We start from the raw sequence: 26,516 nt of genomic DNA, 5'->3' as shown, positions 1-26,516 counted from the left end.
AAACGTCGACAATTTATTTAAAATTACTCGCTGCTACTCTGCGCTGAAGCAATGTTCGCTATCTACGAATCATTGTGCACAGGTTTTTTTTCTGCACGCTACCGACACACTTCATACATAACTTTAAAAATACTACTCACTGAAAATCAAGAAGAATGGTAACAATTGGTAATAAATAAAACGCAAGCAAGAGCATTTACAAAAACTATGAACCTAAAATATTCCTAAAAGTGAATAATTTGTGAACAAAAGTTTGAAATATGTGTATGCAGCCTAAATGGCCTGCAGTGAGTGGTATTCATGCTTTTGTTTGAACTGTTCATTTGGTATTACAATACCATAAATGCCATGAATGTACATACAGAATATTAGTGTATATGCTATATGAGTAATTAAACAAAAGAGGTCGTGGACATCGACTTTTTTGTGTCGAGAACTTTTAACGGTATATGTATATGGTATACTTGTATTTTCTCCCGACTTTTTTTACACGAGTATCGATTTCACTTTATAAACGTCAGTCACGAAAGGAAGTCATAGCTGTGATGAACTTTTGACTATTTTAAGATATCAGAATGACTTGGCAGAGTTATATATATATTTTTTATTTTAACACAATTAAATGCAATTATTTTACCAACACCTTTATCCAGGGTTAAGTGATACAGATCACGATTTATATTATAAAGTTACATATCTATAAAAATAGGTATGTAAATATACGTAGCATATAAATAACCTATTTAGATAAAAATATTATCCATAACACTCATTGGCGATAGTATTCCTTGGTTACCCTTTTTTGGTTTGATTGGTTATATATGTAAATTTTACTGTATGAAGTTAACTTGTATTTTTTTGTTAAGAGCCAAAAGCAATCTTCTTGAGAAATCAAACAGTAAACACAGTAAAAATTATTAGTTTTAATATATCTTAAACATCAGATAATGTTGTTTATAAAAAACATAAGTCTAGATACCTCTTAAATTTGCGATCAAGTCACGTGGAACTAAACCTAAGATCCAAAATCTGACAACAATTAGTAATTTAAAAGAAAGTTTTTATATTTATATACAATCTTATCTTATTTATTCTCTATGTCATAGATATATATACCTGAAAGCCACAGAGCTTTTAGGATAAATTCTGAATTATATCTATGCCTGTCAATCCTCCGCCGAACAGTGGGTATGTTTGATTCCGCTATAATGAAAAGAGAACTTTGCTTATCGGTGGGATATAAATGTACAAATAATATTGTATAAGAAGTGTATCTACAATACTATTATCCCAAAAATGACAAAACAATATAGATCATGTGCTGAAAAGTCCCGGGCCTGACAAAGAAAACAAGCTTTTTTTTTCAAAATTAGTTTTATCAACGTTATTCCCATGAAAAACAACGCATCAATTCCAGTGCCGCTCTAACATCTTAATACCACTTTTGTAAAACGATTTATCTTTTATAAGATTTTAAATTAACTTGGTTATTTTTATTACTAACAGTATTTAGAACGGGATATTTACCATGTTTTTTATTTTTATTTGGTGGAGCTCGATATTTCGACATGATCTACGAATGTCTTCTTCACGAGACTCAAGCTCCACCAAATAAAAATAAAAAACATGGTAAATATCCCGTTTTAAATACTGTTAGATTTATCTTTTGCCTCAAAATAGGCCTTAGTTTCAGCGATAACCTCTTCATTCGAGCGAAATTTCTTAGCGGCGTGCATTTTTTTTTTAGGTGTCCGAATAGCCAATAGTCGCTGGGAGCCAAATCTGGCGAATATGGTAGATTTGGGAGCAATTCGAAGTTCAATTCATGTAGTTTTACCATTGTTTTGATTGACTTGTGACACGGTGCGCTGTCTTGATGAAATAATTTTTTTTTCTTCGTTATGTGCCTACGTTTCTTTGCGATTTTGGCCTTCAGACGCTCCAGTAACGCTATATAATATTCACTGTTTATGTTATTTCCCTTATCACGATAGTCGATGAATGTTTACACCATGCACATCCCAAAATATCGAGGCCATAACCTTTCTAACCGATTGTTGTGTTTTCGGGCGCGTTGGACGAGTTCACTAGTTGCTGTCCACTGAGATGACGATCGTTTTGATTCCCGAGTGAAGTGATGGATTCATGTATTGTCACATATCAATGCAAAAAATCCGGTTTGTTACGTTTAAACATGGCCAAACACTGCTCAGAAACATCAACACGTTCTTGTTTTTGGTCAACAGTGAGTAAACGCGGCAGTCATGTTGAACAGAGCCTTCTCATAGTCAAATGCTCATGCAATATAAAGCCAACACTTTCTTTTGATATTTTGAAAATAACAAAAGTAGTGTCACTCTTAGTACAATAACTCACAAACTAATGAACAGAATATCATGAAATTTTAACAGTGGCCTTTTTAAGATTAGTACTAACTACAAACGAGGTAGATGAAATAGAACTAGCGCCATACATACATGTGTTAGGCCCGGGACTTTCAGCCCATGTAATAGTTAAAATAAACAAGTGTGTTGGATTAATACTTTATACTAATATATTATGAAATCTTTTTTCTTTATATGTCCCGGTTCAAAAATCACTTATCAAATCAACAACTCAACAAATCAATAACGTTTATGTAACTACAACGACAATCCGACACGAGCGGAGATATATCAGGCGCAGGACGGCTTTATGTGCTCACCGAGGGTAGGGAGTGTAACGCTGCCAACTTCCAAACTTCGGAGAGAATTTCTCTTAAAATGTAAACTCAAAATCTTTTACATATTGACATGGTCATGGTCCAGGATTGGAACCTGAAACATTGGTCACAGAGTCGTAAAATGTATAATTTACAAATGTAGGAGCTTACTTAATACAGATAATAATAATAATACAGGTTTTTTTTTTTATTAAGAAGCAAATACCAATTAATATGTATTACAAAAATACAATTTGTATATGAACAATACTTCAACCTATTTTTTGATTCATTAAACAAACAAAAACACGTATTTCTGATTATATTTTAAATTTCGACATTTAAGTTCTGTTTACATTTAATAATTAGTTTCAATTTTTTTATAAAAATAATGATATCTTCCAACTAAAAAACCCACACCTCGCAGGGGTTCGTGATGACGTGTTCCTTCTGAACCACTTACTACTCCTGCCCCTTTCGTAATAATGATTTGAATTTTAAATGATTATTGTCACAGAGCTACCGAACCACACGTTAATAACCATTATGGTATTTAAATTTAATAAACTTTGAAGGAAATTCGTTGAGAAATTATATTTTAAACTGAATTTTTGGAAAATAAATATTTTCAGTATATAATTTTAAGAAAGTGATTAAGATAGTCCATGGAAGTCATGCTGTTGGGCAGTGTCTACAGTATTTGTTTAACAGAAGACGCCTGTTCACATTGAAATTAGCTCCAATCTGAATAAAGATGTATCCCAATCACAATCTTCCGTCACCGTCTTGTCTCACCGTTCCGTCTCCGTTTGTGTGTTTTCTCTACTAGGCATTATCGGCTCTACAATCACTAAGCCTGCAATTAATAAAACAAAGCAATTAATTAATTCACTTTCGTAAAGAAATTGTTACGTTTGTATTCAACTAAATAATGTTTTTAATTGATTGTGCATTTGTAAAAGGTCTCCAGATAATTGCGATAGCATTATTAAAGAAAACATAAGAAAAAAATGCACGTGCGAATGCTTATCCTTTGGCGTAAGAATGCGTTACGCTTACTAAAATAAATGATGTTCCCGATATGTATCAAGAACATAGTCAATGTCGATCGGTAATTTATTTACCTGTATCACGTGACAAAAAATATATAGGTATCTGCCTTTAGATATTTGATACTCATTACGGCGACTCTGAGCGGATTATATTCATTATATTTATATGTAGTATAGAGAATTATGACATGAAAATTATTTTTAAAATTAAAAAGCGATTAATTAAAATATTATTAATATATTTTAATTTATATGTAACAAAACAGGCGGTTAACAATTTTATTCTATTTTTATAGCTAACTCGGTTGAAATACATATGATTTCTACGCGAGCCACCCTGTCCTTAGTAGTATGTGTGATGTTAAAAAAATATATAATTTATACTATATTTTCAGACTCCCGATTAATGATTATTAAAATCTAAACCAAATGCTGCCATAGATTTAATTGAGTTATGAAAACGCTTCGTCTCAAATCATTGACGTTACAACACAATCAACAAAACAATCACGAGAGCTTTCTATTTCTAACTAGTCATGTCGATATCAAATTCTTATACAATTAAATATTGGGAAAAGTAAATTTTAAGTGGTACATGTTGCTAATTCGCATTGGCCTTATTCCATAAGAAACGTTCCGTGACTGACAAGTCTCATACAAAATTCAATGATATTATCACTGGCCACTCGAAATTGATAACGGTTGACCTTTCAGGTGTAACGGCGTCTTAAAATGTTAAAATTCATGAAATTAGAGCCTGCTAGGTAAATATGACTATGTTGTTAAAAGTTCATAAGAAATGGGAATTTTATTTTTATATCAATTTTAATAACGTATAACATTCGTTTTACTTATATGCTGATGAAGGTATAAGCTACTCCACTGCTATGTAGCATCGGTATGTGTTGTGATTTCCAATGTATAAAATGAACCTAATGTATATGTTACTGTAAAAGCTCGAAATACGGTAAATCTTAAGATTTTCCAGTAAAACCTAAGGTTTAACAATAAAAGATCCCTTTTATTATTAGGTTATATTAAAATATAATAGTCAGACTCATCGCCACTTATTTAATCTACACTAAACAAATAAAGGAGGTATGTTTGAACGCAGTTATATTGTTTTTCCGTTGGATCTTGTTTATCGAGGAAGATTTATATTACTTTACGTTAGCCTAAAGCGTTGACAAATTAAACTGTAGGTATTTAGTTAGTGAGATGTTAGATGTCTTTATTATGTAGTCATAGAATATATATATATTATATAAAACAGCCATGGATAATCCAAATGTAACTCGTCTAAGACCGCGGGACGCTACGTGCTTACATGAATATAATCTGATACCTATAGTTTTAAATGTTTATATTAAATTGTGTTGTTGTCGTTGTCGTTGATTCATCTCATCCTGTGACCTATAAAGATAATTTATGTCTGAACCGTAATTGTTCATTGATTTAGCGACGTTATATTATACTGTGACTATTTTCGATTACAGTGATTTTTGTATATGATTTGTATTGCCAAGTTAGGCAAGTTATTTATTTTAAACAGAGAGCATGATGTGAGAACTACGTTTTGTAAATTTCTTAAATGTCGTAATGAAGTTACAAAATATTACGATATTATTCAATATTAAAATGATACAATCTTTAGTAAGGATATCACCACTCCTTTTGTTTTATCAATGTCTGGTCTTTCTTGGCATTTTTACAAGCAATTGTCCGAATAATATTTTGACGAGTTTTGGCACGTTGCTCTTCTCTAAGTCATGTCAATGTTTCGTGTTCCAATAATACACAGATGAGTTCAATTTTAATAAAACCTCTTGAATTATTGCAAATTTAAAATTTATAAGATATTTTACGGAGGCCTCCGTTTATTTCATCGCCTGTGCCACTATTATTTCATGCACTGCGTCTTTTTATTTGAATATATATATTTTTTCTTTAAATTCTATATACACTTCTTACTCCCTGATAGGAACATCAAAAATTAAGCGCTCGTTTAATTATTGTTTAAAATGAAATGTCATCCCACGGCATTATAAACATTTTTAATACACAACATAGATAGGGATTGCAATCCGGAAAAACGGATCCGGTAATCCGGCGGATCCGGCATCATTATACGTCTACCGGTACCAATATACCAGATCCGAAGACCGGATCCGGAGCTAGCAATTTTGGCAAAATGATAGAACTGTTGCATTAGTAGACACTTTAAATGCGCTTAATTGTTAAAGACTCTTTAATCTAGGCTTGATTAAATGACATCGTTAATGTACTGCAGAACATACTATCAGCACCGCTTCAAAAACTTCGATTTTGATACTGAACTGATATTATTGGCATGAACAAAACTCATGGTCAATATAGGTAAGCTTATGAATTGTTATGAACAGCTGTGCTTCGCATATTAGCTATGATCGATATGGTCGATATTTTATATAAACATAATGAAGAGAAGGCAGATGACCGCCTGGCAACAACGCCAACAACATCAAATGAATCAGATACAGATGATGAAGACACAACGAATTATGATGAACAAGGAGTTACAGTTACAATAACTGATCCTCGTCATCCTTATTTTTCTAAGGCAGAAGTAATTCTTAGATACAATGAGTTTCTTCAATAAGTGCGAAAAGTGGTTAATTGGTGGTTAAGTGGTTGTTAATTACATAAAAGTTTTCAAAATATTTTCTACTAAAAACGATATGTAACTGCAAACGTATGTGACAGGGGAAACAGGTAAAGAATTACGCCTTACTTTGGATTACCGTTAAAATCCTAATATATATATTTTTTTACCGTAAGTTGTTGAAACTATAATTTTGTAATTATATTACAAACTCATTATTGTGGTGATTGTGCCACTCATTAGACAGATTTATAGAATTGTATTTATTTAAACCGATCAGGCCGGATCCGACCGAATCCGGCCGGACTGAAAATTACGCCGGATTGCAATCCCTACACATAGACTACTAACTTAGTCTATTTTACTAATTATTCAGTGTAAAAATTACTTTGACAACCATGATTAATAGTTTATTTTAACACGATTGCCCAAAAAAGGAATGTTATGTTTTCAGGGCTAACGAATATATCTTTATTCGTCCATTAGCTTTTTAATGCCTGAACAGATTTAGATGTAGGGGATATCGTTATAATCCTTATATAATCTTGAGAAGCACTAACTATAATATTTGAAAACGAATCAATGGCAATCGTGTTTTATTAATTTCCAAATTCTATTTTATGATGTTGTACAGAACACTATCGAATCTCTTTTGGGATTCATCTGTAAATATATTTTGATTATTGCTGGTCTTTTTAAAATATTAAATTACACGTACAATTACCACCAGTTTGAATGTCAGATCCGGTATATAAACCGGACGACCAACTATACATGTATTATATTTGTTTTGCCAGCATTTGCTTGTACACTCATTAATTTTACATTGTCTTTAAATAAAAATGTATCTGTTTCTCCTCTATCCCAACGATTGTAATGAAACTATGGTGAGGTCTTCTGCGTAAAGAAGCGCAGACACTGGCCTAAAAATGTCGAGAAGTTATTTTTTTATGTCTGTTCTTTAATTAACTGCCTACACGTGCGAAACAGATACGGGTAGGCTAGGTTATTCTGTTTCCGAAAGTTAACATAATATTATTGAATATATACCTGTGACCTGCGACAGATTCAAAGCTATAAACTATCTTAATGTAAAAGTTCAATCCTAGTCGCATTAGCGGTGATGACTTGTTTAAAACATTTTAAAAAAAAGCAGTCTAATATAGATCGATTCACGAAGGAGCGCACTCTACGTTAAATTATCGATAAATAAAATAAACTCACAACTGACAAATGTAATCTAATTTGTATTTTTTTGCTGTCTTTACTCTTAGTCGTCTCACGCACACTAAGATATCTTGTAAGCATGAGCTTCACTCACTCATACTAATGCACGCCGACATTAACTTAAAGTGGAAGGGCGCGCCTTTAAAACTGTATAGATATATATTTCCTTTTATGTAAGTGTCATCTAAACATACCTGTGGATAAAACCGTAGTATTTTTTCATATTGAAATATTATTATTGTACATATGGGAAACGAGTAGTATAATTTTAATGATAGTCTTTAGAGGCGTGACACCTTCGTAAAGTAAATGAAGCAGTTTCGAACCTAAAGGAGCTGTCATTTAATTTTTTCAACGCTTTCTTTGCCACTTTATTGTTAATATTTAATATACTGAAATTATATATTATATACGTATTTTATTTGTATTGAATTGTAGTGATTTTTGTGGTTGAGTTAAATCCTCCGTCATATGTACGATGTACTTGTTACTTTTATTTTCAACGAGTATGTTTACTAACTTTTTTCATGCGGCTAGAGTAATTACGGAACAATTTAGAATTATATTAAAATTATTTCATTATGTTTTTAAAAATACGAGTGGAATGTATATAAAAGATTGCATAGGATTATAAATTTACATAGAATATCGTATAAGTTTGTATTTTTAAACATATAAAATATAAATTCATTCACTCTGAAATCGTACTTCTTTATTCCTGATAATAGTTACCTTCGGATGAATAATGGATATAGACATTTGAATAACAATTATACAAAATGCTTAATCATTATTGAGAATAGCTTACGTGCTGAGTCTTGTTTTGAATTACAGATTCGGAGCGATAGCGATGCTTGTTGTATCTTTTATTTAATAGTTAAAGCCAATGACCCCTATGAAAATAGCAGAAGCCTCGCGGTTTAACACTAGTACCTTCAGCGGTCGCGCGCATGCCTGTTTCTAAGGTCGCGCCCGCTTCTGCCTTCCGATGGAAATGACTTCAATTAAAATGGCATTCATGTTTATGTCGCGAGGGATAACCTCGTACCGGCCTCTTCTCCCGAACACTTCTTAGTCCCTAGAGATGTACTTCGATTGGAGACTGCGGCCGCATCTTACCGGTGGCCGCTGTTGTCACTGCGGTGTTTCGCGGGCGGGCAGATTTATTTGGACGTACCCCCTTCGGGGGCAGAGGGGTCGGGCGCGCCACCCACCGCGCCACCTCCACACATTTGACTGGATCAATAAGTAAGCAAAGGATGCCCGAGCAGAAAAACCATACACCCGACCACCCCAAGGGGGCACACGTAACCGACCCCCCACTAGCGGGGGGGGGCTCCACAGATTGCCATTTTCTCTTTGCCTACGCTTTAATTAGTTGCGTAGTGACGCGTGTGTTATCCATAATCCGAAGTTATTAAATTGCCAAAATATTTTTATTCTAAAACACACCACTACATACATACCGCAACGATTAAATTAAAATTTCGCTATTTCAAAAGCACTTAGATTGATCATAGTCGTATAATAACTTAGTACTTCAAAGTAGGGTTAATATTGTTGAAATCGGTTATTCAGTTACCCTTTTAGATAGTTACAAAAGTCTCCTATAGACATAAAAATATAAAAAAATAAACGTTGCCCGTATATGGTCGTGGAAATAAAGCTGTTCCATTAAGTCCTAATCTTGAGTCTTCGGCGCTGACAATGCCACCATAACAGAAAGATAAGATAAGGAGTGATACACTGCGCCCCACCTGTAATAGAACAAAGCTTCTCTGTGTTCTTGCCTCAAAACATCGCGTTACTGCCGACTTCAATCCCGACACGTGTATATTCCCTGCAGTGAAAATGTCGAAAAAAATACCTTGCGTCACAGGGAAATATGGTCCAGAACAAAACACATTACCGTAAATTTTACATAAACGTCCTATAAACCAAAGAAGAATTTTCATTTCGATATGTATTATATTTCTTTGTTACTGTGTAATTACTTTGTAAGTATATCGTAAGTGATACTTGGTACTTACATTAGTACGGGCCTATAGAGAAAAATAGAATATCCGAAGCCAGTTCACATGTAACATTATTATGATTTATTTCTTCGCCAATGTTCGTTTGTATATGTGCTGTTTGCACACACACATTGCTGCTAAATCTAATGTATACATAAATATGATATTGTCTATGTCTGTCTCTGTGCAAGCGTCGTTGGTAAAAATTGACAATAAACTCGCCATAGCGCTGCTTACCTATGACTTCCAGCATGATTTTTACCTTGGACATATAAAACAATTATTCAATAGAAACCTTATATCCTTGTCAATAAAGTCGCAATTATATCAATTCATGTGACTATATAATCATCTTAGACTTATAAAATCTGACTATCAACGCACGCACAACTATATCTACAGAGTATAGAAAGTTCAAATTTGGAACAGGGTTTATTTAAAAAGTGTGTTCTGTTCTGTGTTCTGAGTTCTGGGTCGAAGGGCAGAATCTAAGTAGGTACTCTATAAAACGACGAAATTATTAATTAGACTACACTACGCATGTGACTACCACTATCTTTTAAATTTATTTGAAAGATGTTTATTTAATAATCGCAAGCATTTACACTTTACGGTCGTAGACTATCTACCACAAGAAAAAAAAGAAACACCTCAGACTTGTAGAGATTCAGATAAGAAGTTACTTTTTACCCGATCATGTTTTTAATGATAAAAAAAAGTGTAGTCTACATAACATAAGTCATACAACAAGAGGTACTTGTGCCGACATAATGTTTTATATTCATGAGTAACTCGCGACGTCTATGTCGTGATTCTACATTCCATTTGTTTGCTTGCTTGTTTCTAAGAATGTTACGATCAGACCGCATTTAATAGATCCCGTTATTCTTATGAACATTGAAAATTATTTATTATAAAAGTAGTCAACGATCAATTGTCGACGACGATTTAAAAAAAAAATTGAAGTTTTCGTGGGAAAATGTTATGTTATGACACAAACTTATTGCTCCTATTACTCGACTGCATAGAGTCAGTAACTCTTTTGTTGGGCTATGTATACGGTTTTACAACAGGATCCGAGTAAGCGATCAAATTGTGTCTGATGTTAAATTAAAAAAAATATGTAGAAGAACGTTTGCGTGGAAAGAGTTATTTTTCAAAATAATTAGTTTATTGATGAAGCGCAATTCAAAGATGAATACTTGAGCATGTAACGATCGCCTCCTGACTATTTCTTTGTTATATTCAAAATTGTAAACAATTAGAAATATTAAAAAAAAAATTAAGACTGTCGGTTTTCGCCGATCCTTCTCATGTCAGAATATATTGTCCAAGCTTTTTTACTTTGTTGTATAAAAAGTGTAACGCTTTTACTTTAATTTTGTTTAAAAGTAATTGTGACCGAAACGAATACGGTTGAGAAATATTATCTAAACAATTTCGTGGATGCGACTATGCGGTTTTTCTTAAATCGATTCGCTGCGTTTGTAAATAAGAAGGTTTACTGGAATCGTAATAAACTAGGTATATATTTATTAGCCAATCGCTTGTATAAGCTGCGAGCAAAATAATATTTTGTCTATCCATAGACAATGAATCAATGTTTACACAAAAACCATCTTACAGGAAACGAAGCTGTTTTCTTTTCTTTATTTGCTTGGGCTAATTAAGAAACATAATATTTCTCTCTTTCTAACATCAACGTTTTATAAACTTTGTAAATAAACTCTTTCTTTATGTAATAGATTATCCTTTTTCCAACCAATACTATAAATGTTAAAGTTTGTTTGTGTTTACTACTCAATCACGTAAAAACGGCTGCACGAATTTGGATGAAATTTCGAATAGAGATAGCGACTTCACACAAAAGCTTCCTTCTAACGCCTGTCTCTTCCGCACCCTCTTACACGGGCGGAAGCTAATTCATAAAAATATTGTAATTCGATGCACATTTCTAGATAAAAAATATCGTTGATAGATAGATACAAGTGCCTATAACTGAATGATCACTAAGATAATCTTAATAAAATTCGATATGAAGATAGCTTAGTAAGTACGTATTATGTTCTTCCCCGCCCTTCCGGAAGGTTGGCTGGTAAAGAATGCTTTTAGCATTAAGACTGTCTTTTGTCCATATATATCTTTGATGTTATAAAGTATTTGATAAATATACATTTCATTCCATTCTATCTCGAGATATAAAAATATTTTTCAGATAATATTAAAAAATACAGCATATCCAAAAATTAAACGCCTACGATTTTTTTATTTTCTCAATTTTATACATAGTGTGTTGTATATAATAATATATTATTCTTATGTGATTATTTATTATGATATTTTTTTAATGATTGCAGATATTTTCGTGGCCAAAATGAACGTCTATCAGACAGATTTACGTAAATGATGCGCAATGTTCGTTACGCGTTCTCGAAATACAGTACATTCAAATTCTCACATCGCTACAACAAGTATAGCTATCGGAATTAATGCGCCGCTTGCCTTAACATCCAATCTTTTTGTTCCCCTCCCCCTTTCTACTAATGCCAATAATGGCCTTACTATATCGAGCTAAATGGACGATGTTTGGCGATATATCTTTTGTGTTTATTTTAACTGTTTGCTACCTAACGACCGGTTTTTACTAGATTTCGTTATAATTTTCTTATCAAAGCGCGCTTCTCGATTTTTATACAGAATGCGGTTGACTTGATCGGTTATTGATTAATAGCATCACACAATTTTTATTTCATATCTAAGATTAGTACGTAATTTTATCGATAAAGCCAATTTGGTTCAGTCATAAAAAGTAATTAACATTCGTCATTAGTTTCGTCAATAACTTTAGGGGTACGGTCTTATGATACGTGTATGTATTGGTGAGGTATCTGCGTGAGACTGCGTGGTAATAATAAGTAGCCGTTACCACCCCTCGACACCCGAGCCCCACCCCTCCGACCGCACGCGCCGCGTCACCACACAAAAGCCATCTTAACTTAAACCGGTCCTCGATATGGCCAACTTTTAATTTAACGTAATGAATGAAATATGTATGTGACCTAGTTCATACGTATCAAACTGCCACTTGGAGAACAATATACAATTCAAAACTGTAATATCATTTGATTTTGTTACAAGAAAACCAACATTGATATTCGACTGAGCCAGCTCTTCGCGCATGCCGTGTTTTTTTTTGTACATAGAATTCGTTGTCTTGTTATGTACTCGCTGCAACGTTTGTGTGGATAGCACTGCCACTGTATACACATAGTTTCGACAGATTTTTTAATACTATCGATATATGTACGTTATCGATAGCTACTGTAAACTTTTGATATATAAAATTTAAAAAATAATTGAAAATTAGCAACTGAAATAGTATTTATTTGTCGTTATATAATAAAATAGTAAATGTATTTGAATAATAAATAAAAAAAATTTGTATTCGACTACTTTTTGTCTTGAATGGCAATCAGATGAGAATTAATATAAATAAATCGAAACGGCGGACATGTTGTGATACAAGTACGCGTGTCGTAATGGCGGCAGATCGGCGTATAAAAATCACAAGCTGACGTGAGCACGTTTCGCAACGCACCTGCCCGCCCGCGCCGACGGCGGCCGCCGGCTGCTGTGTTGCTGTCCCAATGCTCGCACTTGTACTATTTCAGTTTCGCAATCCATTATTACCGACAATGACGCAAACTTCAATTTGTAAGATAATTAAAAGAAATATGTAATTGTATTTAGTTATACACAATTTTTATTAAAATATATGAATTGCGGGCCTTTTGTAATGCTAAAAGTATTGGCTGTACAACATCCGCTATTGAGAAAATCTACTACATTACTATGTTGGTACGTTTCTATAAATGGTTAACATGATTCACCTATTAGCTCTACTATCTGGGACACTTCTTCGTTTTGATATCTGACGAATTAGTGGTAACACTGACATCATTTCAATTAAATTGTTTATTTTAAGACAATGCATATTTATTTCCAAAATAATATTTATTAGTAAAATATCTGGATGGTTTATAAACAGTATTTCACTATGAAATAACAGATTTAATTTACACTGCAGCGATGTATTATGTCAGCCAACAAATCAAAATTAAAATTATTGATCATAATATGTACTTGAAGATGAATTTGCAAAGGTTGTGAATTCTTAAAATTAATTTGTCGAAGCCTGTCTATTAACTATTGTGAAATTTAATTTTCAGTGGCGATGGAGGAGGAATCTACAGACTTACCGGGCACAGACGGACTGGCGCCGAAACAGCGGCACCAGGCGAAGCACCGCGAGCTGTTCCTCTCACGACACGTTGAGACGCTGCCCGCCACACACATCCGTGGAAAGTGCACCGTGACGCTCCTCAACGAGACAGAATCGCTGCTCAGCTATCTCAATAAGGATGTGAGTATGTACCGCAAGAGGGACCGACACTGGGAATGCTGATTAATGTAGATGAGCTTTCGTTTTTTCCATAGAAACTTTGTAAAGAAAAACTTCAAATAAATAATAAGGCCGTTGATCCGAATACATGAAAATGACGATGAATACTATAAAGGATCTTAAACTCAGTTATGTAAGCTGTTTATGTTCCACACTCCTACTCAATACATCCTTCCCGAACGTCGTTCGTTCCTATAAAAAAAACCGTTAACACTGACATTTACCAAGTAATAAATTTAAAGCTTATGTTAATACATCATTAATAGACAAGAAATATTGTTCCATACCAGATCATATAACATAATATCATAAATAAGTGCTCAGTTACTAGTTAATTAATTTTATGCACTATGTATGAATTGTATTATATATACCATAATATGTATTTATAAGAGTAATAACCAAGTTTCTTGTTGTTTCGTCCGTGCAGAATCTATACTGCGACAAGGTATTAACTTTACGTTTACTTTAATGTTGTAAAATGACGATTCAAATAAGTTTATAAAAGCGTTCTTGAATAATATTGTGATGTTGTCGATGTTTCAGTCCATTTGCAAATGAAATGACGAAAGTTTTGTTTTGTCCAATGTAAAGAATAAGTTAGGTAACGCAGTACTTAATATAAACACTTTTAATAATGACAGACTTGAACAGAGTGCTTGCTACTAGCATTGCGTAATAGCAATTCATTTCGTTCCCAATGCTCGTATAACTTTTGTTTTACATGAAAGTTATATTTCTCTTCAGAAAAATACGTCTGCTAAATGTAATACGTAAGTGAGATTATCTAAAAACGTATTAAATTTTATAAAGATTACATTAAAAACATTTGCTTGAGTTCTCGTATCGCTATGTGAATGTTTTACATATCCATACACGTCCGGTACGGATCGCAACTCCAATAATATTCCATCTACGCCAACTAATAAGGAAATGAGCATGCACTTGTCGACTATCTCGTATCGCTGTCCGAGCTTCCTGTTTGCTTTATTACCATCGCCATATAAAGATTTGTATTCAATTTAATCGTCGTTTTTGTCGGGTTTAAAGCGATAAATCCTAAACTTCATTTTTTGGATCGTAACCTTTTATACTATACTTGACTGCCTCGTTAGTCTATTTGCTTGATTGGCTCCAGATCACCAGGATCTCAGGTTCTGGGTTCAAACGCCGGGTCGGGCCGATAAAAAAATATTGGGTTATTCTGTCGATAAATTCTCAGTAACGCCCCAAAGTCTAGAAGTTGGAAGACATTCCCATACCTCGGAAAGCACGTAAAGCCCTTGGGCCTGCGCCTGATCTCTTTTCGGAGGTTTCGGATTTGCCATCCTATCGGATTATGAGAGTGACGGAATATAGAGTGTGATTGCGCACACACATGTCATAAGCAGCCTGTAAATTTCCCACCGTTGGGCTAAGGCCTCCTCTCCCTCAGAGGAGAAGGTTTGGAGTACACACATCTGCACTATAATATATCGTGTGTGGTTGGTTGGGCTCCCAAGAGTTTGGCGGCCATGAATCAGCCGGACGACATCATCATCATCATAAGTTATTTGATGAGGAGAGCATTAGTATGCAAAAACTTCTTAACGGCTTCAGATATGAAAATTGGTTATTTTTTTTAACACAACCGTGGGAATCCTTTAGCCCCGTGTATGTGTCATAGACACATACCAAACGGTCTCTTTTAATTTTGCCACGAATAATTTAAAGTATAAATTAGTTGTTAAATATACCAGTAAGTTGATTTGAATATTTAAAATTAAAAAAAAAATGTCTAGACACTTTTTGTGAATCTATTTTAATGTACTCACCGTACAGCTTGGGTACGATTTGTAATAATGTTGTATGAAGTGAGGCGGATTCTTTAGCAAAATTGTAATCATGCTATATGTAATTAACAAAAAAAGTTACGAAATAATTTCGTATTAACGCTGAGCAGGTTCTCATCGTGTCTCGATTATGTGAAAGTTTTTTTTAATTATTATTTAGTTGTAACATTTATTTAATTATATAATTTTATATTAATTAATTGATTAACGTATATTATTTCTTTGTTTCAGGACGCATTTTTTTATTGTTTAGTATTTGATCCTTCACAAAAGACTTTATTAGCAGATAAGGGAGAAATCAAAGTTGGAAGTAGATATCAGACTGAAGTAACTAATTTATTAAAAGAAGGTGAGCGAGGTATCTTATTTTTTTTTTTTTAATTTAAGATATCTTATTTAGGATTACGTCGCATATAAATTTATAATATAAATTGATCATTATCCCATTTAATTTCCACGTTGGTTTAGTTTAGCTTGTAAGCATTGGGTTGGGTTAGAGTATAATAAAATGTATTGGGATTTTATATTAATAAATGTAGTGATATCATCCTGGAGTTTTGGTACTGGCTGCTTCCACTCCTGTTCATGGTCTAGCACCCGAACTATTTCTGGTGTTGTCTTATACGTCATCAGATTCTGACAGAGAGTGCATTTGTGTTTATGTCCTACTTATACATAATAATATCTCCTGCCCGCTTAGCTAGTCTCCCTAGGGAATGGCTGCCGTGAAGTATATCTGAGCCTTATTAAAGAAATATTTTATACTGATTAATTTATCTGTAATGTATGATAAAGCCTAGTAATATATAGTTACAATGTAAATGAATTATCGTTAAGGAGATCTATATAAGAATTTAAGGTTTGGCCGTTACCAAATATGTTTTAACGAGTAACCTTGTCAGGCGAGGAGGACAGTCGCTGTAGCTCGGAGCTGGAGACGCTGGTGTGGACGCCGGCGCACGGGCTGTCGGACCGGCAGATCGACCAGTTCCTCGTGGTGGCGCGTTCCGTGGGCACGTTCGCGCGCGCGCTCGACTGCTCCTCCAGCGTCAAGCAGCCCTCGCTGCACATGTCCGCCGCCGCCGCCAGCCGCGACATCACATTAGTACGTGCCGCTATTTGTTACCGACCATCTGACCATCATCTGAATCAACGGGATCATCTCTATATACAAAATCTTCTTTAAAGATACATATGTCAACAAAATTTATACTCGTTCTATATAATTATATTCATTGCTGTAAGATGTTACACAAATGCTATATTTATTCTTACGCTCTATTCATATATTTTGACTTCCAAATTACCAATGGAACTTTTATATTCATTTGATTACATTTCTATTGAATATTTTAAACAAAACTTTACTTTGTCAACTTTTTACTTCATTCTGTAAGTACAATAAGTAAAGTAAGTTACAGCCTATAAACGTCCTAGCTAAGAACTCCTTACACTTTGAGGAGAAGGTTTGGAGTTAATTCCACCACGCATCATTGATGCCGGTTGGTGTACACACGTGGTAGAATTTCATTGAAATTAAACACATATATATAGGCACATATATATGTATCTATTTCGACTCTCGATTTCGAAACTAAATTTGTTAACGACTTAATTGTTAGTAAAGTTTAAACTTTTCCTGTATATCATAATTATTTAAAATAATATTCATATATTTAATAATAATTCGCACGCTTTCATCACGATATGTTTTGTATTAATAATGTAAGTAACCTCAACATATTACGCCTCGTGTTGCAGTTTCACGCGATGGACACGCTGCACAAGTCCGGCTACAGCATAGAGGCGGCGCTGTCGTCGCTGGTGCCCGCGTCGGGCCCGGTGCTGTGCCGCGACGAGATGGAGGAGTGGTCCGCGTCCGAGGCCAACCTCTTCGAGGAGGCGCTCGACAAGTACGGCAAGGACTTTGCGGACATACGACAGGACTTTGTGAGTTTACTCGAAATCGAAGTGAAGTTTAGATACGTCTGTTATGTAAATATCACAGTTATATTCTATTAAATGTATGTAGACACGTTATTAAATTATATGCTTTCATATAGGATAAATATTTAGTGGTAATGCAATCACTATTTCAGGTAGTAATTACAGGCTTTTGGTAAGTGGCCACCACCACCTATAGGCAATGGTGCTGCCTTGTCCCTAGTACACTGACTCACTCACCTTTCAATCTGGACCACAACAATACTAAATATTGCTGATTGGTGGTGAAATAAGTGATGAATGTGTGGTATCTACCCAGATTAGTTGCACAAAGCCCAACCAATAGATTTAGATCAAACTTTTTCATGTGATTTTGATTCCTGTTAAAATAATAATCCTTTTGTTTATTCTTCCAGTTGCCGTGGAAAACGTTGAAGAACTTGGTGGAGTACTACTACATGTGGAAGACGACGGACCGCTACGTGCAGCAGAAGCGCGTCAAAGCGGTCGAGGCCGAGTCGAAGTTGAAGCAAGTGTACATTCCCAACTAGTGAGTGTTTGTACCGACACGTCACTACTCTCATACGTTTTTTTACTTTGCCACGTCCTAACTTATATTTTCAATATTTCTTTACCCCTTTTAATGATTCATTTGAAAATGCTTTTCTTCATATTTATAAAATAGTTTTTAGTAAGTATATATAACATATAAGTCAGGGAATTTTCATTTTAGACTATTTATGTATTCTGTAATCCCTATAATAGTAATACAGGGCTCCTAAGATACGCCGTCACTGGTATCGCTAAGGAACCTGTCACATGTAAAGTGGTACACACTGAAGATGACGTTGACGCAATTGCAGCAACAAGCCGAACCCGGCGCTGGTCGCGAACGCCGCGAGTGCGGGCAAGGCGGCCGTGCTCAACGGGGGCACCAACGGCACCGCCGCCGTCGCGCCCAGCCTCTGCGCGTCCTGCCAAGGTACATATGCTATATTATGCACTACAGCCGCGTCGATTAACTACGTTATTTGTTTGATTTCCAAAATTCTGAAAAAAATTTCAGCTCATTCAAAGTCCTCGATGATATCAGGTCAATTCAATGCCATAATTTGCTTATTTATCTTTACTCCTCCGGTGGTTGAGATGGGCTATAGTGTACTTGAATAATTAAGATTATTTTATCGTATTGTATAATTAAATGTCAATACTGTCTAGTGTTCATAAAAAGTTATAATTCGTAAATGAAACTTTAACTTACCCATTTATTCATTTATTCAAAGCTCACTGCGCCGTCAAAACGTTAAATCAATACTGAATCATCACTGGTGTGGTGTATGAGTCTTGTCAATAAATGACATGCAATGTAAATACATTTAGAATATATTATTTTGGTTTTAGTTTCTTTGACAGCAGATTATCATCAGCCAGTTTTTTTAATTTAATTTCAGTGACAAATTCAAACCAGTGGTACTCGTGGGGTCCACAGCATTTACAATACAGATTGTGTGGCTCTTGCTGGCAATATTGGAAGAAATATGGTGGACTAAAGGTGAGACAGTGCAATGCTCATTTTGATTAATATTTTTAGAAGGCAATGAGCACTCGTACGACATAATTTTTTTTTTTGTTTAACAGACAGCTGGTGTGTTCGGAGAAAGCGAAACAGAGGCGGCACGCACCGGACGCGCGGAAGGGGAAGACACAGCGCTCTCAGTCTCACACCGCCCACATCGTTGTACCGTCATCAATTGTGCTAAGGTAAACAATTACTTACTAATCACTATTAAATTCGATTGAAATAACTATTATATCGGTCAGTGAATTTAATTATTACGAAAAGATGCTCAAAACTAAAGTCAACAAGTATTTAGAGAATCCCCCGTCGAACATCGAATATATCGCGCACACGTTCCAGGAGTTCAAACTACGCGCGCACCTGGCGCGGCACGTGGCCACGGCGCACGGCGGCGCGGGCGAGGGCGCGCGGCCCGTCATGAAGACGCGCGCCGCCTTCTACCTGCGCGCCTCGCCCTTCACGCGCCTCGCCCGCCGCCTGGCGCGCGCGCTGCGCCGCCCGCGGCACTACGCGCGCTCGCCCTTCTCGCCCATCAACCTGCACCAGGTCAAGCACGAGTGTGAGTACGGCGCGGGACGACGGGCCCGCGATATTTATGAGCGAACGTCTCATTCGATATCCCAGTGCCACCGACTCAAAACGTCGATTAATCTTCTCCCGCTGTCTACGCGCAGGTACGATAGCGATGGCGGGCCTCGGCGCGGGTGCGGAGATGCGCGGCGCGGGCCCGACCGGCGTGCCGCGAGTGCGCGGGGCAGTGGGCGCCGTGGCCACGCGTCTGGCCGTCGCGATGGGCACGGCCGCGCCGCGTGCTCAAGAGTGGCTGACGCTCACTCCGCGCGACCGCATGCCCGTACCAAATCACGTCGCCTTCCCCAAGCCGCCCAAGGCGCCAGGTCAGCCGACATCCGTCAGAGCACCGTTATAATAATATGAACAAACTAACTAATGTAGAAGAACATTTCTAACATGACTTTACTACGATGAGCATAATTGATATTTTGTATGTTACATTTATACTTAGAACATTTTACATTTTATGATGAATGTAATGATAGACAGATAAAACATGACGATAACATTTGCGATGGCAGACGGCAGCCTGATGTACGAGCGCGTGCTGTCGCGCGCGGAGCTGGAGGCGCGCCGCAACGAGGCCAACGCGCCGCCCGCGACCCTCGCGCCGCACGCGCCGCCCGCGCTCAAGCGTCGCGCCTACGACGACATCAATGGCCTCGACAGTCAGTATCGCTACCCTTCACTACAGCTCTTTCGACTTTGCGCGTTTACTTTTACCTACGAGCGCGTGATTTTAGCGTCTGATCGTCTCATATATTGAATATTTTATCTGCTGACTATAAGTTTCCTTTCGTGTGTCTTACAAAACGTTTAAAAAATACTAGCAATATTATTTGAAACGGTCAACGAAAATATTTCATATTATTTTCACCGAGGACTATAAAATGTCAATATGTAAATAAAATCAGACCTAATAGTTTCTGGCTTGCTTCGGTACAAGCTTAAGTTAGTATTATTCATACTACTACTACTACTACAGCGAATATCTATAATATTTTTACAAAATATTATGTCTAATGTAAGAGAGTAATTTTAACATATATTTACACTTTCACTCGTACATAAATAAAACTTCTTAAATCTTATATAATCTCAAATCAGCATATGATATGTAATATTTTACTCAATTCATAAGGCAAACATGGAGTCTTTACTTAGGCTACACTTTTAGTGTAAAATGCTGTGCTGTACAAGACACTCGCACAGATTTGGAGTAGGCTTTGACAATGCATGCTTTGCATATACGTATGTAAACGTTGATGACGTCACGCGAGCGATATATGTCTGTAAAGTAGAAATTACAGTTAGAAAAAATTATATAGTCTAGCTAGTTTCGTGTGTTTTCTTTCTCGGGATTAAGAAGTTTTATTGATCAAGTTGATGATGATGATTGATTAATGAAGTTTAGATTCCTAAAATACTTACCATAAATCGCAAAAAAATGTTGGAGGAGTTTCAGTTATAGAAATATAATTACCAAATAAACGTACATTTAATTAGACGGTTTTACGGGTCAAATAAAACACTCAGGTCAATAAAAAATAATAAATAATTTTAAATGATGAATGATAATGTCCGGAGTCTGATAATTAGAAATGTTTACATTTCCGTGCTTAGAAAAGCAAAAGAGGTTGTTGTTTCTGCGTCTGAACTCTTTCCGGTCATATCGGATTTGCCGTTCCATCGGATTACGAGAGTGAGGGAGTAGAGTGCATCTCCCTCGCAATCGGTGTAGAGGGCATTGTCATCATTAATTGACCGTGCGAAATGACTAGCTTATTTTACGGAATTTATCTCTTCTTAAAAAATTATAATTCAATTAATCGAAGATAAGTTATTATTTTCATATTTCATATAGATACATCTTTTCAATAATGGGCATAACATTATGTAATAGGGTTTCTCAAAACGATTATAATAATTTTAAAAAATAATAATAATGCACAGCGTTCATATTAAGGCAAAAGGCCATATACAATAGACAAAATCCAAATCTTCTTATTTTCTCTAACATACCAATTTGTTACATTATAAAAAAAAAAAAATTTTAAACAAATAAATGGTTTACAGAAGTAGGTATATAAAAAGATTTATATCTTTATATATTTTATTCATTTATAAATCTACGCTCTATCAATTTAAATATATTTTGACTCTTGAATTGAATGAGAGCAATCATTAAATATTTGGAAATACAGTAGAATCCGCTTATAATGACTCCGTCTATATTGACCAACCGTTTATTGTGACGTACTTACACCATGAAGTTTGGTTCTCATATAAAATTCGTTGTATATAAGTCGGATATAATGACTTTCCTTATAGTGACAGTTCGCTTATTATGACCCATTTTTAATAAATTATGTCCGGTTATAGTGACCGACATGATTCTTTACACCTTCGGTAATGTTCCCGGCGACGTTCGGCACCTGGCTCATTGTTTTTAATCTGAGTGAGTAATTGTCACTCAAAGGTCGTCTGCAGATTTGTTCATAGCAATATTGAAAATGATAATTTGACCATGGCTATGTCTTCTATACACAATAGTATTAGAGACTGTTATTACAAAAAAATGAAAAAAACAAAAGCAGACAAAAATTACAGATTACTTACATTAAAATATGAAAAATATATTATTAATTTATAGTACATACATGTTTCATATGTACTTATTACGTGCAAAATATATATGTATATATATATATTTTTTCACAAAACGCTTTGTATGACGTCCGGTTATTATGACGTGTTTGTCAATTCCCTTCGATGTCATTATAAACGGATTCCACTGTATGTATAATAATTTCTATGAAATGAAATTTCTCTTTTTGTGCTGCTTACTTTGCTGGAGTAGCAACAGGTTTGAAATCATAAAAAAAATTTTTAGCAAATAAATATTTTTACACCGATTCTTTTAATTACCACCCACGCCTTAATATATTTTTTATACGCAGATTACAACATTATTTGTAAGTCTGTCCCAATGTTGTATTTTGCGAATGAATAATATTTAAGAACCCTTGTAGTTTTAACGCGAACGGCGAAGTTCATGAAGTGACGGTAATATTCGAGCTTATATTGGTGGGTAATTCGATGTTGTTACTAATAATAAATTTTAATTCAACCCATAGTTTTAAATATCTGTGACGCTTATTTTCTATTTACGAAATTCAATTATATTGGTTCCCCCGGTAATACAATTTACGGCTAATCGGTATTATAAAAGTCGTAGCATTTCTTGGAGAACCAATTGAAATGGAACTAACAGTTTTATACGATCCTCTGAAAATATATTTCGACCATCGAAATCGTATCGTTTCTTAAATTGAATTTATTCCTGTAATATTATCAGTAGGTCATCGACTGCCACACTGCCACTTGCCAGTTTCATTTCCGCTAGTAGTGCTAATACATGTTAGTAATTGTCGCCTTTAGTACGAGTGTTGACTTACGTACTATTGCAGGAGGTGCGAGTGGAGCCGCACGCGAAGTTGCCGCGCCACCGCCCGCCAAGCGGCCCAACAAGCACCCTGCGCCCATGCAGCGACCCTCGCGCGAGCAGTACGCCGCCATGTGCGCGCGCGCGCAGGCCACCGGCCAGCCGCTGCCTGCGCACGTATTTGCGCACGTATGTACCAGTCTAATATAGTCTATTTCTAAATTGAATAAAAGATTTTCCATATGTCTCGTATGAAACTCGCTGGAAACAATAATTACCGCATTAAATACTTGTAGTCACATTTATTAGTTTAGTCATAATTATTATCGTTCATAGGTAAACGGCAAACCGACAAATTTGACCGGTCGTGGGGGCCGACGTCACGTTATTTCGTGGATGGACGCACCCGACGACCTCTACTTCAGAGCCACCGAGGTCGCCAAGTACGTCTCGTCTCGCTTTCGTCACACGTAATCTGAAAAACTTACAATGACGCCAAACTCATCACGCTCGTTCTCCGTGCAGGGCCGCTAGAAGGACGCTGAGCTGCGGCGAGCTGCGTCGCGGAGCGCGCGCGCCCTGGCGGGCCATGCGCAGCGCGATCATCGCCGCCAGCCTGGGCGCGGTGGCGGGCGGCGCGGCGGGCGCGGGCGCGGTGGCGGCCAAGGCGGCGGGCGCGGGAGCGGGCGCGGGCGCGAGTGGCGCGGCGGGCGCGGCGCCGCTGCAGCTCGTGATCCTGGACTGACAGGAGCCGCCGCGCCCGCCGCACCCGCCGCACCCCTACACCATGGAGGCGCTGCTCGGCTGAGCCGCCCCGCTGTATATTGCTCGTGTACATAGCCCCGAGCGGCCCGCCCACGGACACACACACGCCCCCGACCTTCGTGAAGATTGTATTTTTGGTAATCGAATCGCCGACGACGGATTCTGTAGATAATATTTTAAACTATATTGTTCTTATGTGGTTTGATCTGGCGATGAGCAAAATAATGTATTTGATACATAAAACGATATGTAAGTCTATTTCATTCGGAGATTCATTGTAGGATAATTTACAATTTTTTTCATAAATAAAGCACAAATTGGAAAACTGCGTATTTTATTTTGACAAATAAGGTTCCTATCTTATCGTCCTGGATATCTAAATGCTTTTATGACTTTGATCGAAACCTGCAATCAGAATCAGAGTTACACGACGCCAGGGTGCGCGAACACAGGCAGTCAATATTCCCTCACTCTTATGATCCAATATAAAAAAGTATTCATCATTCGGTAAAAACGTAAATAAAAATTAATCGTGGTAATTCTGAGAGCGCTCCTTCGCCGAGAGTATTCGCTTTTATTATAGCAATCTAATATTCGAATTTGAGCAATTACCTGCAGTGAAATCAGTACTACTCAATTCAATTCTGTAATTTTACCTAAAAAAGGTAAAAGAAACGATCACAACCTGTTTTAAAAATCGGCTGTGCTCTGTAATGCTCAGTTCTTCTCAATCGCTTATGCTAGAATCTAAACTTAAAATTGAGGTATGCTCCCAGTGAGGAATCGCCCTAAAATAACACTGGAAAACTTGCGAAAAATAAAAGATAGTTATGGTTATAGTTATTGTTATTGCAAAGTTATTGTTTATAAGAAATGTTGACGAATTTTATTTATATGATACTCTTATTTAATTGAACTATAATAATTACAGACTATCTCACAAAATTCCGCCTGTATACCATTTACCTTTCCATTATACCTTATTCTTTATTTCTTCGTCGAGTTAAGTACGTATCACAGACTACAAATATAGATAGTATGGACAGCACAAAAATGTTTTGATTTGACCTCAAATCATTTTATTAAATTATGTTTCCCTACGCATGCTTGATAATCAAAACCTTGGAACTTAATATTTTAAAAACTATTAACTTTATTGTTACTTTTTGTATTATATAGAAAAAAATTTCGTTTCCTACTTACATTAAACGTTAATTTTGTTGAGGAGTGCCATTTAATAGATTAGTCTTATGAAAGACAGTAATAAGTTAGGTAATAGTTAGGTTTTAATTTTGATATTAATTACACCTATACTAATAAACTAGTAGCTCGCAAGTTGCTAACCCTGTTTTAGACAACAATTTATATTATATTTATATTACCAGCTTTAATTAAGGTCTCGTGTCTCGAAGTCCTGGGACGTCTTGAGTCTCCAGGACACGTCCTGGTAAGTCCCGGGACTTTCGGGTCGAGAATCGAGACGAGACAAGATTGTCGAAATTGTTGTCTAAACCAACATCTGTAGAAAACGAGTGTTTTCTTGTCCGGTGGTTCAACTGCTTAAAAATGACTCTGAGTTATTAAAAGAAATAAACAAAGCAAGCAAGTAACAATTAACGTTAGAGTTATTAAGAATTATTTTTCTGTTTAATAAATGTTGATTTTTACATAATAATGCCTATATTAAATATAAATAGGTTTCGCCTCTTAACAAAAACAAAAAAAATATCTTGAAAATCTCGGAAGTGACGAGAATTTACTGATAAATAAATAAATTCTGTATAATTGTCAAAAAAAATATATGTTTATCAACCTCTTAAAAAAAATGTATTCATCTTAAAAAAATGTTATTGATTCTCGAAGTCCCGGGAAATACCAAGACTTTGATTGTAGCCTGTTTCGTGTCCCGGGATTTTGAAATTGTCGGGAATTCCTTAACCAATCAATTACATTACATACATTAACAGCCTGTATATTTCCTTTGCGGAGAAGGTTTGAAGCATATTCCACCAAGCTGTTCCAATGAAGGTTGGTGAAATACACGTGGCAGAATTTCGTTGAAATTACACACATGCAGGTTTCCTCACGATGTTTTCCTTCAGCGAATTATAAACACAAATTAAGCACATGAAAATTCAATGGTGCTTGGCTGGGTTTGAACCCGATATCATCGGTTAAAATGCACGCGTCCTAACCACTGGGCCATCTGGGCTCTCTTTATTCAATGTTCCAATAGAAAAACGCAATTTTTTTTTTAATTACGAGAGCATAAATCTTCGA

General features: G+C 35.8%; 1 protein-coding gene across 1 annotated transcript in view; it reads left to right on the top strand.

The window, feature by feature from the left end:
- The window catches only part of LOC113399415 (metastasis-associated protein MTA3), a 61,052-nt gene extending 36,491 nt beyond the window's left edge, over positions 1-24,561 (top strand). The window contains exons 4-17 of the mRNA XM_026638546.2: positions 13,866-14,059; positions 16,162-16,279; positions 16,833-17,035; positions 17,692-17,880; positions 18,291-18,424; positions 18,738-18,856; positions 19,326-19,426; positions 19,513-19,635; positions 19,793-20,012; positions 20,128-20,349; positions 20,548-20,694; positions 23,497-23,660; positions 23,808-23,914; positions 23,997-24,561. Coding sequence (XP_026494331.1) covers positions 13,866-14,059; positions 16,162-16,279; positions 16,833-17,035; positions 17,692-17,880; positions 18,291-18,424; positions 18,738-18,856; positions 19,326-19,426; positions 19,513-19,635; positions 19,793-20,012; positions 20,128-20,349; positions 20,548-20,694; positions 23,497-23,660; positions 23,808-23,914; positions 23,997-24,216 — 2,261 coding nt within the window. The 3' untranslated portion in view covers positions 24,217-24,561. The remainder of the gene's footprint in view (positions 1-13,865; positions 14,060-16,161; positions 16,280-16,832; positions 17,036-17,691; positions 17,881-18,290; positions 18,425-18,737; positions 18,857-19,325; positions 19,427-19,512; positions 19,636-19,792; positions 20,013-20,127; positions 20,350-20,547; positions 20,695-23,496; positions 23,661-23,807; positions 23,915-23,996) is intronic.
- Positions 24,562-26,516: the final 1,955 nt, after the last annotated feature.

Source organism: Vanessa tameamea, chromosome 19 (assembly GCF_037043105.1).
Source record: "Vanessa tameamea isolate UH-Manoa-2023 chromosome 19, ilVanTame1 primary haplotype, whole genome shotgun sequence".
NCBI lineage: Eukaryota > Metazoa > Arthropoda > Insecta > Lepidoptera > Nymphalidae > Vanessa > Vanessa tameamea.
This window is presented reverse-complemented; position numbering and strand designations above follow the sequence as displayed.